The 17,025-nt window shown below is 35.0% G+C and overlaps 1 protein-coding gene across 1 annotated transcript; it reads right to left on the bottom strand.

The window, feature by feature from the left end:
- Positions 1 to 5,355: 5,355 nt before the first annotated feature.
- LOC129889402 (uncharacterized) lies at positions 5,356 to 15,101 on the bottom strand. The gene is made up of 6 exons (XM_055964683.1): positions 14,939 to 15,101; positions 14,797 to 14,851; positions 8,550 to 8,600; positions 6,063 to 6,154; positions 5,903 to 5,980; positions 5,356 to 5,746 (listed from the first exon to the last, which is right to left on the bottom strand). Exons 1-6 carry the CDS (start codon positions 14,992 to 14,994, stop codon positions 5,596 to 5,598), a joined length of 483 nt encoding a protein of 160 aa, XP_055820658.1. The 5' UTR covers positions 14,995 to 15,101; the 3' UTR covers positions 5,356 to 5,595.
- Between the last annotated feature and the right edge of the window lie 1,924 nt (positions 15,102 to 17,025).

Raw genomic sequence — 17,025 nt, 5'->3', positions numbered from 1 at the left:
TATCTTAATTTCTCAAAAGTTGATGTTGGTAATGCTTTTGTGAATAAATCTGCTAGATTATCACTTGAACTAACTTCTTGTACATCAATATCACCATTCTTCTGAAGATCATGTGTGAAGAATAATTTTGGTGAAATATGTTTTGTTCTGTCTTCTTTTATGAAGTCACCTTTCAATTGAGCTATACACGCGACATTGTCTTTGAATATAATTGTGGGGTACTTTGACATCATTTTCTAGGCCATATCTTTCTTTGATGAACTGTATCATAGATCTCAACTACACATATTTTCTACTTGCTTCATGAATTGCTATTATTTCTGCATGATTTGAAGAAGTAGCAACAATAGACTGCTTTGTAGATCGCCATGATATAGCAGTTCCTCTGTGTGTAAATAGATAGCCTGTCTGAGATCGAGCTTTATGTGGGTCTAATAAATAACCTGCATCTGCATAACCAATAAGGTTTGTACAACCTTTGTTAGCATAAAACAAACCCATATCAATAGTACCCTTTAGGTATCGCAAATTATGCTTGATACTGTTCCAATGCCTTCGCATTGGGGATGAACTATACCTTGCAAGCAAATTAACAGAAAATGTTATATTAGTTCTGCTTGCGTTAGCAAGATACATAAGTGCACCAATTACACTAAGATATGGTACTTTAGGACCAAGAAGTTCTTAGTCCTCTTCTGGAGGTCGAAATAGATCTTTTTCCACTTCAAGTGATCGAACAATCATTGGAGTACTTAATGGATGTGCTTTGTCCATGTAAAATCTTTTAAAGATTTTCTCAGTGTAGGTAGATTGATGGACAAAAACCCCATCTGCTAAATGTTCAATTTGCATTCCTAGATAAAGTTTTGTCTTTCCAAGGTCTTTCATTTTAAATTTTTTCTTTAGATATTCAATCGCATTTTGGATCTCTTTAGGGGTTCTAATGAGATTTATGTCATCAACATAAACGGCGAGTATAACAAACTCTGATTCCGTTTTCTTAATAAAAACACATGAACAAATGACATCATTTATATAGGCTTCATTTATTAAGTACTCACGAAGGCGATTATACCACATGCGCCCTAATTATTTCAGACCATACAATAATCTTTGCAATTTCTTTGAGTACATCTCCCGAAACTTATTACATGCTTCAGGCAATTTAATCCTTCTAGGATTTTCATGTAAATTTCATTGTCAAGTGAACCATAAAGGTAAGCTGTAACTACATCCATTAGATGTATATCAAGATTTTTATATACAGCTAAACTGATGAGATATCGAAATGTTATTCCATCCATTACGGGTGAATATGTTTGTTCATAGTTGACCCTGGGTCTTTGAGAGAATCCTTGTGCAACAAGGCGTGCCTTGTATCTTACAATTTCATTTCTCTCATTTCGTTTTCACACAAAAACCCATTTATAGCCAACTGGTTTTACACCTTCAGGGGTTTGGACCACAGGTCCAAAAACCTCACGTTTAGCAAGTGAGTCTAATTCTGATTGAATCGTCTTTTTCCATTCTAGCCAATCACATCTACGTCGATATTTTCGACGGATGTAGGCTCAAGACTTTCACTATCTTGCATTAGGTTAATTGCAACATTACCTACAAAAATATTATTCACCGTAATTTTCGATCGATCTAAATTTATCTCATCACCGGTAGAACTTATTAAAAGTTCTTCGTTCACTTGAATCTCGGGTTCACTAATTTCTTCAGAAATATCAGGATTACTCAAATGTTGACCTTCTTCGGGAGGTTCTTTTGTAGTATCATCTTTATTATTTCTCACACTTCTTTTTCTAAAAATTTTATCTTTTGAACCCAATGGTCTACCACGCTTCAAGCGTGTTTGAGATTCAGAAGATATAATACTAGCAAATGGTCTTTTTGGGACATCAATTCCGATAGGCACATTCACTGCAGAGATATGTGATTTAGTTATCTGTTGCAAATCAGTAAATGCATATGGCAATTGCACTAGTTTTTGCATAATAGGCCAGACGATAAAGTTGACAATTTTTTCAAAATATATTTCTGGCCTGAGACATTCTTGGTTATACAAGGTATTCAATATTCATTTCATTTAGTGTCTCAACATGATATTCATTTCTTCGGATATCTTTAAAACTTAACAAGTTTTTTGGGGATTTAGAAGAGAATAGTGCATCTTTTATAACAATTTTTGTCCCCTTAGGCATAATTATAGTAGCTCTTTCGGAGCCTTTTATCATTTTTGAATTACCAAAAATTGTAGTAACATTTTTTTTCTTCTTAGCAAGTTAAAAAAATATTTCTCATCTTTAAAAATAACATGGGTTGTTCCACTATCAATTACACAAATATCCTCGTGATTGATCATTGATCCAAATAAAATTTGAGGCATATCCATATTTTTCTTTAAAAAAAGGAAATAAAGTAAATATTATCATTAATACATGGTTCATTACATAAATTTTACTTGTACTGAAAAATACAAACATAATATTTAGTACAAATAAATAAAAGAAAATTACATATTATTAGTCTTATCAATATTCATATTTTCATCTGAAAAATTAAAAAAGTCAGCTACAACAAGGTGCATAGGCTCTATATTATCTTCAGAGATAAAGTTTGTCTCTGAATTATTTTTTGCCCTCTTTAATGATGCTTGATATTGCTAAACAGACGTTTTGACGACCGACAAGTCTGCGACCAGTGTCCCATACCTCTATATCTATGACATGTGCTTTCTGAATTTTTCTTTGGTAAAGTTTCAGGCTTTCCACTCTTCTTTTTATACTGCTGATTATTTCTTGGTGCCAACCGAGTATCATGATTATAATTTATTCTTCGACCATGAACACGACCACGACTGGGGTCATGGCCTCTTTCTCGTTGGTTATAATTTGCTTGATTCACTTCAGGGAGTGGCAAAGAACCAATGGACCGACTATCATGATTTTTCATTAATAATTCATTGTGACGTTCAACAATCAGAAGGTGAGAAAGTAATTCAGAGTATTTTTTAAACCCTTTTTCGCGATATTACTGTTGCAGGAACATATTCGCGGGTGGAAATGTGGAGTATGTCTTTTCAAATTTATCTTGCTCAGTGATCTCTTTTCCGCATAAATTTAACTGAGCTATAATTCCAAACAAGGCAAAATTATATTCAGTTATATTTTTGAAGTCCATTAATCTCAGATTTAGCCAATCATGACGTACTTGTGGAAGCATGACCAACTTTAGGTGGTCATATCTTTCTTTTAAATTTTTTCACAATTTAAGAGGGTCTTTAAATGTGAGATATTGAAATTTTAGCCCCTCGTCAAGATGGTGGTGGAGAAAGATCATGGCTTTGGCACGGTCTTGATTAGATGTCGTATTGTCATCTTTGATGGTGTCTGCCAAATTCATCGATTCTAGATGAATTTCGGCATCAAGTGCCCATGATAAGTAGCCTTTTTCAGAAATATCAAAAGCAACAAATTCAAGTTTGAAAATATTAGACATTTTAAGAAAATGAAATTCGTATCCTTTTCGTTACCTTCTTAAAAATATATCTTAAAACGACAGAGCTTCGTGCTGATAACGTGTTATACAATATACTGCCTTAATAAAATAAAATGGAGAGAGTGAGAAAAAGAAAGGAGAACAAAGAGAGGAAATTGTTATACGTTTTTATTTTCTGTCTGTGTACATCTTAATGCCAAGGTTAGCATATATATATATATATATATATATATATATATATATATATAAAAGAAGATAAGCAACATGATACTAAAAAACAACCCAAGTGGTCAACTTGCCCCCTTTAAGTGGGCCCCACTTGAGAAAATAACATACATTTTCCTAATATTATTAGTTAGGCAGATATTAATAAAATAAAGATTAGTTATGCTAAAATTTATATATTATTTTATACAAAATTCATTACACAGAATTTAGTTATTCATATATTAATTATACATATTTCTAAATTGTGAATCAAATATCGTATTAATTTTATATATAAATAATCTACTTAATAATCAACTATCAAATATAATATTATTTATACAAAATTTAATATCCAGGTAACATTTCTCTAAACCAGTTACCAAATGACCCTTGTGATGATCTTAGGGTAGAGATACTCAATTTATTAAAGTGGAAAAAGTAAACTAGCTTACGTGATCGTTCAAGAAACTAATCATAGTTTATCTTTATCTTCAATGATTGGGACTGCAATTTTAATCAAGAGAGTTGAAAAATAATAAAATTAGTAGTATTTGTGCATGAACTTCATTCAATCATGGATACCTTTCATAAATTATCTTATCATGTGACTTCCTAAGAAATTCTTTCCATTTCGGGTTGAATGTAATATATTATCTTCTTGAATAAATCAATATAATAATGTCCTAATTAAAGTTTGGATGATATTTGAAAAACACATGTTAGGATAATATACTAAAATGTATTTTACTTTATTGTGGATGTCCTAGTCTTCTAGATCCAATTGAAAGATTTTCTTTTAAAGAAAAAAAATTCTTCTTTTCATTTTTGCCTCTTCGTTCTATTAAAAATAAATTTTTACTACATATAAAAAAATGTTTTTAATATTTTACTCTTAATATTAACTACTTATCCCCAAATTATTTCTCATGTCCACTAAGACTATACATCAAAATTAATATAAATATTATAATAAAATATGTATGTTATTTTTTTTTTTAGAAGTGTACAAAGTCTATTGTAAGTAAAAAGTAAACGGAGGAAGAAAAATATAACTCTAAAATTTAGATTGAGAATTGCGTGAATACTTTGTTTGTTTTCATCAAATACTTTCAAGAATTAGTAATTAATTAACTTAAGACTGACTAAATTAGTATTTATAAACCATCCTAATGTAGCATTACAACAAGGACAGACAAATTAGTAAATATTGATTATCCTTAGTTAGGTAACAAAGATGATAAATAAAACATGAATAAATAGCAAGATCTTGTACTTCTCTAACTCTTAAAAAAGGAAACTAATTAAGATCAATATTAAAAATTATTCTGCCTTGCATAGACAATTCAATATCAAGGCAGTTATTTTTCATGAAAATATTATTATCATAGAAAGTACTTCACTAGAAAAGGATTACATTGATAAAAATAAGAATAAATAATAATCCCACGAGTACTTCCCACACAAAGTTCTCTTCAATCAATCATGTTGAAAAGGTTATCAAGGAGCCTCGAACAGGCCTCATCAAAGAAAGAATACGACTCGACCGTGAGAGTAACGTACATAGAATTTTATGCAAACAGCGTCCGCGGGGTGGATAGGGGGTGGCGGGTGGGGATTTTAAAACACAAATACATCAGCTTCTGTATGATTCAGATGTATTGATCAACTAGTGTATACAAGGCAGGCTGGAAAGTACAGAAACTTAAAACCAGTTCAATTTACCAACCACCATGGCAAGCGCTATTGAATGAAATATTATTTTCGTTACACTGAAGATATAGGCTCCAAACATGTAAAAAACAGATATTATCATTATGAATTGATAAGACAAAACAATCATCTAGAATGCACTTCCCAGAAGAAGAAGAAAAACTCATATTAACTATCAGAGTCAGAGATTTTCTCCTCCTTAGGTGGTGCAAACTGCCGGCTAAGCCGAGATCTTGTCCAGGGATCCATGGCTGGTCTCTGTGGAGGTTGAGGATTTGGTGGTTTGGATTGTCTAAGTTCATTTTCTCTATCAATAAACCTGTCAAAACAACACAAAAACTGGTCAGACACCCCTTCACAATCTTTTGAACCAGCATACTATTTTTTGTAAATGGACAAGTACCGAAATCATCTGGAAGCCATTTCTAAGTATCTTCTAGCAAAAACTATGCATCTATTAAAGTGAGAATCTTACTCTATATAGGCCATCGGTGCAGCATCACCTACTCGAATGCGAGTGCGGAGCATTCTGGTGTATCCACCAGCTCTATCTCTGTAACATATGAATTTTTAAGATATTTACAACCATAGTTCTATGACAAATTAGAGTAGAAAGTTAATGGTCTGAGGTTCACTTGTATCTGTAAGCCAATTCAGTAAAGAGCTTATGAATGACAGCATCACCACGCACAAAGGCAGCTGCCTGTCTTGCAGCAGATAGACTTCCCTGCAATAGTTCAAAAAGTACCAAAATATAAACAAGTCAAAAAAATATAACTCCTCAAAGAGGACAATTACTCAGAGAACAAAGGAGAGAAATCAGAGGAAATAACTACTGATACTTATCAGAAAATTTATTAGAGTATTCATTTATTACTGTTATTATTATGTTATGACAACCAAAAAATCCCCAAAGTCAGTGGCGCATGGTTTAAAACTCAGTGGATAATGAGCCCGCACCTCTAGCCTTCTCCACTTAAATTCCAAGCTTTTGTTTGCGGCAGTATTTGAACCCGCGACGTGCACTTTAGATTCCATATCAAATCTCATTTTTTGGTTTTCCAGATGAGAAATGCACAACGGTTATTCTGTTTTTGGTTGTCATTGAATCGAGATTTGAAACAAGAAATATGAGAAAAAGTTGGGTTAGCCTCAGGAAAACTTTCTAACTCGGGTTGCAAAAGAGACCAACAAGGCCAAGGTCAACCAGCTTATGCTCCAACCAGCAATAGTCAACACCATTACTACAATAAACAAAGTGATCTAAATGATAATCTTTTCAGTTATATAGTTTTCCACATTAAGACAATCCTTTTAAAGTAAAAGTAATATATCCAAGTTGAGACAAACCTAAAAGGCTACACTGTTTCACCCATTTCTTTAAATTTCAGCCTTGTGATTACACGCTCTCAAATCAAAACCAAATAAAGAAATTACATGTTACTCATGGGGAAGACCATTATGCTTTTTGTGCACCCAAATTGTTCTCATTAGTAACATCATCTCCTTCGGTTGACTACTTTTTCAGCTTGAAACCATTTTTAGAGTATCATTTTGGACAAGAACTCCCTGGTACTGTCCTATTATTCCCTTATCTTCCTTGTATTTTGAGATAAGTTCCCTATCTTCCTCACTAATTCTACCGTACTTCCATTTTCTATACATGGACAAAAATCTACTTACCGTTCCCCAATATCGTGAAAGAGGAAAGGAATCGGACAGATGGCATTAAAAGCCGAAAGAGACACTGCCCCCAATTTTTTTCATGGCAATGAACGCCATTTCCTCTCATAAAAGCTTCCTGTGCTCACTGGTAATCTGCATTGGTTAAGACATTCATAATACCATTGAGCAATCCCCCAAAACTTGTTTAAGTTTCCATTTATCCTGATTCAAACTGAATCCTCTGGAGAAATACTGAAGCATTTGGGACCAAAACGGAACTTTCTTCAATGGAAGTCAACCTTACAACAGAACGCTCCATCTCTGGCCCAAAATGACTCAAAACACTGCCACCATCTTTCACCAAGACTTTCAATATATCAGTAGGAGTAGGTCCACATCCAAAAAGCCTCTGCACATATATTCCACTCTGTTTGAAAAGTCCGACGCACAAAAGATCGATAGGGATCCTCATTAGGTTAATTAATGATCTCCAATTGTCTCCTTCTCAATCCTGTGCACCCTGTGCTGAAGGACCATCATGCAAGCAGCAAAAAGACACTCTCAACGACCCACTTCCCTCCTTCAAAGCTTTTTCAGCTTCTACCTAGAGGGAAACCTGAGAAATAGGAAGGCATCACCTTCTGAAATGGCCCAACATTCCAGCACATCATTGTGCGTGGGTTACAAGCACAAGTTACTGAGCTCCGCATAGCAAGGCATCACCTTACTTAGACACCTCCAGTCAGGTTGACTCTCTTCAAGACCTCACCAACAATTTGAGATCAAATCTATTGACCCTGCCCATTTATGAAATTCACTGACCAAGCAAGACTCCAAAAATGCCAGCTTTCTTTCTGCATCATCCCTTGACACTATAAAAAAGCTTGTGTCCCCCACCAAAATCGTGTTACCCACCAATGAGGGATAGAGATGGCTACCTTGCTATGTCATCCAACAAAAATAAATCCAACCAATTTACCTTTCATTTTGCCATAAGCATGCTTAAATTACTCAGTAATTCAACTCTATTCTAGCTTCCTCAGACTAGGCAGTTTCTGATAGAAAAGAACTGTCATCACTTCTGTTAATTTTGCCATAAGCATGCAAAAACTAGGCATGAAGCTTGACTATTAATTTCATAGAACAAATGACAGTGTTATGTCACTTTATAAAGTGGATAGTCGAGGTGCAATTTTAGATTAATAATTTATCAAATAAAAAACTATGTACACAAACATTACTAATTGATTTGACTTTTTTCTTTTTGCAGTATATTTCTATTTTACTTTTTAACAAAGTCACGGTATTCATTTCAAGGATGAATGAGACCAAAACGAAATATTAACATTCTTGAGACTAAAACGACATATTAGCATTCCTTACACACCAAAAAACTTCAGAAATTATTTCTTAGAAAAAAGTACTTAGGAATGTCAATCTTCCATCCATATTTGTACCTCCTTTCCAAGCTGAACCATATTGTCGGCCAATCTTCTAACTTCCTTTGCCTGCATTCATATAAGAAAAACAGATGGATTTATCATCCCCAAAACACAGTAAATCTAGCAGCTTGCCAAAACAAATTCTAAATGCTTTAAAAATGTTTTTATTTTAAAAAAAATCTAATGCCTAAATGATTTAAATAAACCAAGATATACTTCAGGTATCAAGAAAGCATTATACTTCAGAAGGATTTATCTTGTTCAACTAAGTTCATTCATTAAAGGTAAGGCATGAGTTTCATGGCGGCTCCCTCTTAAAAATGTAACACAAACAATAAATATTCACTTCAGCTGTAGATTTTTTAATTCTTTTGATTGTATAACTATGATTTGGGTCCATAGTTATTATTTGTGCCTTTCTTCAGTAAAGCTCGCATGTTAATTATGTTTTGAGCTTTAAGCCCCAACAGACAATTTTCTTTTGCTTTTCAGGTTGATAACACCAGGACAAGATGTAAATAAGAATATAAGGAACAAACAAGAACTCAAACAAGGAGTCACATCATTCCTCTCGAGATCATTTAATGTTGTCGTAACAAGCAATCACAAATGTCATTGTTACACCCCATATCTTTGAACTCGGAAGGTCCCTTAAGTTACTTAGAAGCTAGTATGTGAGCCACTTAAGTTACGACACTATCAAATGGCTCTAAGGAAGGGAGAATGTGATACCCCATACTAGAGAAGGTTGGAGAAGAAATCATAAGAGTCCGGAAGGAATTGGAGGCCAAGTAACGAGTCGTAGGACTCGACTTATCTACGTAAGCTACTAATTTAGAAATCTTACATACGTGAGTTACTTGATTACATACCAAGCTTACGTAGCAAGGGTTTCATAGGCTCTTAAAGTGAGACGAGATTACGAACGAGATTACGAACCCACGAGGAAGAGAAAAAAAAATTCGCGGGGCAGCCAATGGGAGGGTGACACGTGGCAGCACCTGAGCAGGCAGGTGACCCACCTGCTTGGGGTCAAGTAGGTGACCCACCTGCTTGGGGGAGGTGGACCCCACTGCCACGTGGAAGCACCCCATTGGCCGCATGTTGAGGTGGCCCAATAAGGGGCTGACACGTGTCACCCTTAGGGGATGACACGTGTCACCTCATATATATATATGTATATATGATTCATAAGCTGTTCATTATCCAAAAACAGCAGCCAACATAGAAAAAAAAAGTGAAAGAGGGAAATAGAGAGGCAGCCATCGTTGTTGAAGATTCAAGGTGAGTTTTTCAACTTTCTTCCGTGAATTAATTATATACGGTGTACCTTAAATACGTGGAGGTGTATATATGTATATTACGATGCCTACGGAACCACATTTTCAGTTTACACTTGGAAAGAAATAAGAGAAAGTTGAAGGAGAAAATGTTAAGAACTAATTAACCAACCCGTTTTTGGAAGGGACTGTTGTTAGTAATATTGGTATAACTTCTTGTGTATAGCTTCGTTTCGAATGATTTAATATGTTTTGGAAAGGTATTTCATAGGCCGATAACTTTCGTTCAGACTCTAAAATTCAGTTTTTCCTTTATCTTCTTGAAAAAGGGTGATGAAGTGTAGAGGAGGTACTGCCCATATTTGGTTTTGGAAATCCTACACGGACAGCTGTGAGTATTTTGGTCATATCTTTTTCTATAAAATTGATGTAGGGATGATTCGAAATTGTTTGCGACCCTAAGACACATTTCTATAACTTTCATGAAGGACGTAAATCCTGTTTCCCTCCATTACCCCTTCGAAACGAAGCGACAAGGTAAAACAGTAAGCTGTCCAAATTTCACATTTTGGATAGTTTTGGCGAATTTGACAAGTTTAACGTAAGGTAAGGCCTTTCCTTTTAAATTGGAGTTTATGGTATTGTTATATGGTGTATTACACCCCTTGTATGCTACTGGAAGTTTAAGAATGTCGTAGAAATGCTCGACGATCGAAATAAACTAAATTGGAGTCGCTAGAAGTGAATTGTCATCGAAATAAAGTGTCGTTCTTGTGAGTTGCTGCTGCAGGGGTGTGGCTTGTTGTTGCAGGACCTGAATATGTCCTAATGTGGGTTAGGGTGCTTCTGGTCGAAGCCACATGACCCCTCGTTACGTATAACTAAAGGCGTCACAAAATAAAGGCTAAACGCCCTATTTTGATATCGTATTTTTGAATAAGTCGTTTGGAGTTTATGTTGTATATTGTTGGTATGAATTGTTGCAGGTTGTTGTTGTTGGTTGGCTGTAGGTCTTAGGGACCTAATTGGAAATTTGGATAGGGCACATTACAGGGGAGGTGCTGCCCAATTTTCGTCGACGCCTTAGCGAATAACAAAACTAGTCGGGGGAACGACTAAGGAAATAGATTCCATTGATACTAAGGTGTAACCTAAGATGCTGGAAAGTTAAGAGGGGTTGATATTTATATTAATTTCATGTTGAATAGGTTCAAAGGACGGCGAGGCAAGCAGGATAAAGAATAATTCAAACAAGGTATGTAAAGCTTTCTCGTGTCATGTTTTGGTATAAGCTCGTACAGCTATCTTTCTTTCCTTTTGGCAAGTTTTAGCCTTAAGTGAATTATGTGTGGAATGTGGGGATAATTCCACTCCCAAAACTCTAAGTACGCCTCATAACCCCTATCCACTGCTTAGTTTTGGAATTTCTGTAAGGATTGAGTATTGCCTAGTAAGGCTTCTACGTGTTAAACAGTAGTGTGTGAAAAGCTATCTCTCATTTTCCTTGACACGTATTTGGTACAAAAATGAGATTATGATGCCATAATAATTCACCGAGCCCCATGATGGGCCGGGTACGAAATATGTGTATGCAGATCCCCTGAAGGAAAGTACAGACTACATAAAGCTTATTCTCTTTCTTCTTTTGGGCATGCCTTTGTCTTAGTTGTAAGTTGAATATGATCTGAGCTCTAGGGTAACTCTATTCTCAAACATCTCTTACTTACTTCTGAATATTGAACTCCTTCAGTAGCCGAACTATTTCCCTGGAAACTGTTATATGCTAAAGAGATAACAAATATACAGGCTCCAAGTCTTACAGACTATTTGTTAACAAATGTTTCTGGTTCCATAAGCGATTTGGCTTTACTTTAGTACATGTCTAGGAGCCCCGAGATTATAATTGATATTGCCCATAATGGCATTTAGAAGTCACTCGAGATGACTACACTAATACTCGAGTTCTCCGACAAAATTTTAATCTTTTTATACGGTCAAGTCTCTAATAATGATTTAAATTGCATATAGTTACTCACTACTCTACTCGTGTATATTGTAACACTTCTTTCCCTGAGTCCCGGGCCAGGATATGTTCTCGTGCACAGTTCACTGCATTATTCCCTGAGTCCCTCAATAGAGGGCCAGGATACGTGTATAGATATATGATGATGTGTTGTAATAAGGTGGTGATGGCGCCGGGCCTATGATGGTCCTACAGATGTGATTCACCGGACCCCTGAAAGGGCCGGCTATATTGTATAAATTGAGCATGCATGCTTTTGTGATTCACAGAGTACAGGTACATGTCTCCGATTTGATAATTTGTTCTCCTGCTTCTCTATTTCGATTATACCCCCAGTGTATTATGTTACATTTTACATACTCAGTACATATGTCGTACTGATCCCCCTTTTTCGGGGGGCTGCGTTCATGCCCGCAGGTACAGATACAGATTTTGGGAGTCCGTCAGCTTAGGATTCCATGCAGCTCAGCTGGAAGAGGCTCCATTGTATCGGGACCTAGTTTTCGATACTGTCCATGGATGTATAGAAATTGTTTTATCCATTCAGGGGTACAGCGGGGGCCCTGTCCCGCCATATGTTGTCATTTATATGTTTAGAGGTCTGCAGACATGTATATGTGGGTTGTATATGTCAGTTTGGTTCAGCTGGGTCTATATGATATATTGTACATGTTGTTATGTTATGGTAGCCTTGTCGGCTTGCGTGCCCTGTCATGTTGTGATACGAACAAAAAGGGCTACAGGTATATGTAAATGTTATTGCCCAGTGGGGCTCTGTTATATGATATATTGTTTTATTTACAGTTCAATGTGACCACAGCTGATAGATATGTGTACGGGGGGGTCCAGGTCGGACCCCAGTCGCGACCTACGGGGTTGGGTCGTGACAGTCATGCTAAAGATGTCTGAGAATCTCAACTAAGAGAATGGATTTTGTTTTTCTACAAGGAAGATATTTTTCTTCTAATAAGAAGTGGATATACAATCCTAAAATGTAAGACGAAAAACATAAAGTCCTAAGTAGTTAGTGACGTCCTTTTCCTATAGTTGATACCACTCTCTCCTAAACATGCTAATGTTGACACCATATATTTGTCCTAGAACACTCTTAACAATCTAGTTAAGCCAAATACACCACAGAGTTTAAGGCATAGAACATATCCACAAACATTGCCTTCTATAGTTTTATCAGACCACAAATGTAGAAAGAACTCACTCAAACTATGACAAAAGCTTCTCTCGTCATTATAAATAGCCCTAACAATGCCCTGGCAGAAGGGCAACCCACGAAAAAAATGGATTGCGCTCCTGCTAAGTATGCACATATAGACCAGTTAAGCCTAATATCCTCATTCGATGTCTATATTGCAGCAAGTGCCAAGCGTGAAGTCTACCATGGACAACAATCATGGAAAATCTAACATAAACCTATTAGAATTGTGAACTTACTTGAACCTTAAAGACAAAACTATACCAGGACGACAACTTTTTTTGAGACAAAGGTAGTCAAAAAAGGAAAATGGAAAAAGGACTAGTAGATCATATTATTGAATTTCTATGAAACTAAGTCCTTCTTTGAGTTGGAAAATGAAAAGAGTGGAGCACCTGTGATGCTATGGATAACATAGCAAATATCAGACAAAGGAATATCACCTATGAGACCCTCCCAAAACCAAACAAGTTCATAATCACCAATTCAAAGGATTGAAGTGAAGTAATATATTCCATTATCTTGCATCCCGGACATTCTAATGAAGAGAGGACATCCTCAATTTTGATCACAGCAGAACAACCTTCTTGCTAATAAGAAAAAGACTAATAGACACCAAGATCCAAACCACATAGCCAAATCCCAACTTACAAATGATCTCTTCATATGTTATGAATCCCTTTACAAAGAAAATAATGCAACAGACACTCAATTTCTCCAACCTCCCATTCCGGGAGACTGAAGCAAATACATTAAGTAAAGAAAACACTTAAAATGTTCACCATGAGATCCCAAAAGGTGATACAGCAAGGGAAAGTGGGATACCCCACAAGGGCATCCCAATATACGTAAAAGGGAAACATAAGATAGAGAACCCAGGCATGCCCCTAGGACTTAATTTATGTGGCAAAGGTTGAAGGACTTGTGACTTAGGTCTCAGGTTCGAGCCCTGCTCCATGTGAACTAAGCCTGGTTTTAAGTGGATAAGAGTAGAGGATCAGGCCATTTTTGCCAAGTTCCAAAAGTTGCAGTTGGTCCTAAGGGTTGGCCCCAAACAGATTCCTCAGTCATGAAAAAGGGATTGAGAACCCAGCCATAGAAGTCAATGTTTTGGTTTTATAATTATTTATTAATATGATTCATGGCTAAAATTCCCATCCATATTTATTTCAACAGAGAGCCAATGGCTAACAACACTAAGAAGGTTTAAAAGATTAAACAAAGTGTAACTTTTCAAACAGAAGAAAGAAATTAGCTACTTCAAATGATAAAACACTAAGATCATGAAAACCTGGTCCATAGCTAGTAATCAAACAATAATCTTCCCCCTCTAACAACCGACATTATCCATCACAATTGTGGTTGTTGATATATGAAATTTTCAACATCCAACTGGTCCTAACTAACATCGTGGCGGAAACTTTAACCAAGTGTACAGCCTAGAAAGATGGAGACATGAAGGAAAAGTTATGGTAAACCTCATTTGGTTCTTTCATACTAGCTACAGTATTGTGGCGTATAATCAATGAAATCCAATTTTTGATCACAACCTGCCAAAAAACCCAACATCTTTACAAGTTCCTTTTAATATGCATATCAGACATTCCTTGTGAGTTAACCGGCTAGTCAAAGAATAACAAACACAGATCTTTTGAGAAATAACAAAGCAATCCAGCCAAAGCTACAGCTTTAGGTAAGTGTGAAAAATGTAAGAAATACAAAAATATATATAAAAAAAAACTCTATTACCTTAGCAACGGTGGTTTCAATCCGCTCGTGCTTCACTAATTGTGACACCATTGTCCTACAACAAATTCATTCCAAATCACTATAAACTAGTTGAAGAAACACAAAGAGTACATAGGCGAGTACTTATGAAGAAAATAGGAACCTGAGCATGGACATCCGATGTCCCGTCGGACGATTCAATTTCCTGAATTTGGTCATTTTGGCTCACCGGAGATTCGGAAGGAGGAGAAAATGGAAAATGGAGGAGTGTAAAACCCTGGTTTTAGAGGTTTTAGCGGAGGATCCCAAACCCGTTTTTGTTTTCAGATCCGTTAGTGAAAGCCCAATAGTTTTGGTCCATTACTGGAGTACAAATTTCATCAGGTAGCCACTTAGGATCGCTATTTAAGTTTTGTTCGTTACTTGAAGGGGCGACCATAGTTTGGGCGAATCAAAATTCATATCGAAAATGCAATTTATTTCATATGAGATAAATGTCAAAAACACAATTGAACTATCTCTTTTTTTGAGTTTCATATCTAAATTATTAAAAGTGTGAGTTTTATACTTAAACTATCGCATATTAGTTTGAGAAACATACATCTCTCTTTAATTTCACTCTCATCATGGTATGTGTACTACACTCTCTCTTTCATTTAAATAAAATTGTCACATTATACACCACATGGAGAAAATATTCCACCTTAACAAAAATTAAATAAATTATTTGAATTAATTAAAAGAGTATTACTATCTCTCGGCCCAAAAAAATTATAAAATAAAATATAAAATATTTTTTTACCTCACTCCACCACTTTCTCTCACCATAATCCCCCCCCCCCTCTATTTTTTAGTTTTATTTATTAAATTTCTTTTATAAAAGTTCTTAAAAAAATCTTACTTCGTTTCCCTCCCCCTCCCCCCTCCCCCCTCCCCCCTCCCCCCTCCCCCCAAACAATAATTTAGATGTGTTTTTTTAAAAAAATATTCTACCCCGCCCACCTAACCCTCCGCTTTCAAATTTTTTTCTCGTTTCATATTAGATATATACATATGATTTTAGAAAATATTTTTTACTTGCCGCAAGACTTTTTTTAAAATAAAATTTTTATTTATCTTATATTCGGAGGATCCAGTCATAGGCCTAATCGGATATTGTTTGTCCACAAAGAAAAAAATAAAGTAGGTTTTTAACGCAAGTAAGAAAAAATGTTTCCCTAAAAATATATGTAGATATTTGACACAAAACGAGAAAAATATAAAAAAAGATATAAATTAAGAGAGGAGGGTTAGATATGTGGGTATAATTTATTTATTTTTTAAAAAATACTAACATTTTTTTAGAAAAGAGTGCGGGAGGGGCAAAGTATGATTTATTTTAAATAATATTTTATAAAAAAAAAATTAAAAAATAAAAGGACGGAGATTGTGGGAGCGGAGGGAAGTGGAGAGGTGGTGGAGTCGTGCGCAAAATATTTTAAATTTTATTTTTTAAAAAATAATTTCTTTTTTCAAAAATTAATTACTTTTTATAAAAAAGTTTTTTTTTTTTTGGGGGGGGAGGGGGGATAGAAATACTTTACTCTTTAAATTTTAACTAATATTAATAGTTTATTTAATTTTTATCAAGGTGGAATATTTTATCCACGTGGCAAGATTTTTAAAAAAAATAGAGAGAGTGTATTACACACACCACTGATGTGTGTTACTCAAACTAATAAGTGATAGTTTAAGTATGAAACTCAAAAAAGGGAGATAATTTAGGTATATTTTTGACACTTATTTCTTTTCTTATATATGTTGATTCGGATTTTGATAACAAGAAAGGCTGTTTGAATATTTGAATCCCAGATGCTTATTTTTTTTTAATTAAGATTAAGATAAAAGTAATAAATATTTCTTTATGCTTGTTCTTGAAGTATAAAACGGTCCATTTGTCGCTGAATAACTTTTTTTAAAAAGGGCTTCTGCTTCCTCGGTAAATGCCTTGGTGGAAGATAGGATTTCTTGGAACTAAGTTTAGTAGTTTTTAAGTAATGTTTTTTGGATATTTGGTTTGTATTCTCGGATTTCAGATTTCATTTTTTAAATTTATGAATTTAGGATAGAATATCGAATTCAGTACCAAAAAGTTCGAATTTTTATATCCTATATTTAGTGTCCGTTTGAATAAGGTTATAAAAAGTAATTTATAAATCAAAAGCTAGGACGAGCATGGAAAAGTATTGGTAGACGAGACCCTCATTAAAC

This window comes from Solanum dulcamara, chromosome 5 (genome assembly GCF_947179165.1).
Source record: "Solanum dulcamara chromosome 5, daSolDulc1.2, whole genome shotgun sequence".
NCBI classification, from domain to species: domain Eukaryota; kingdom Viridiplantae; phylum Streptophyta; class Magnoliopsida; order Solanales; family Solanaceae; genus Solanum; species Solanum dulcamara.
Note: the sequence above shows the minus strand (reverse complement) of the source record. Positions and strands in the feature narration are given on the sequence as shown.

What these genes read in the sequence shown, in the direction of transcription:
- LOC129889402 (XM_055964683.1), bottom strand. Translation starts at nt 14,994, where the DNA reads ATGACCAAATTCAGGAAATTGAATCGTCCGACGGGACATCGGATGTCC. An exon ending in TTGAAACCACCGTTGCTAAG is followed by an intron (nt 8,601 to 14,796) that starts GTAATAGAGTTT and finishes ATATGAATGCAG; the next exon opens with GCAAAGGAAGTTAGAAGATT. An exon ending in GAATTGGCTTACAGATACAA is followed by an intron (nt 5,981 to 6,062) that starts GTGAACCTCAGA and finishes CATATGTTACAG; the next exon opens with AGATAGAGCTGGTGGATACA.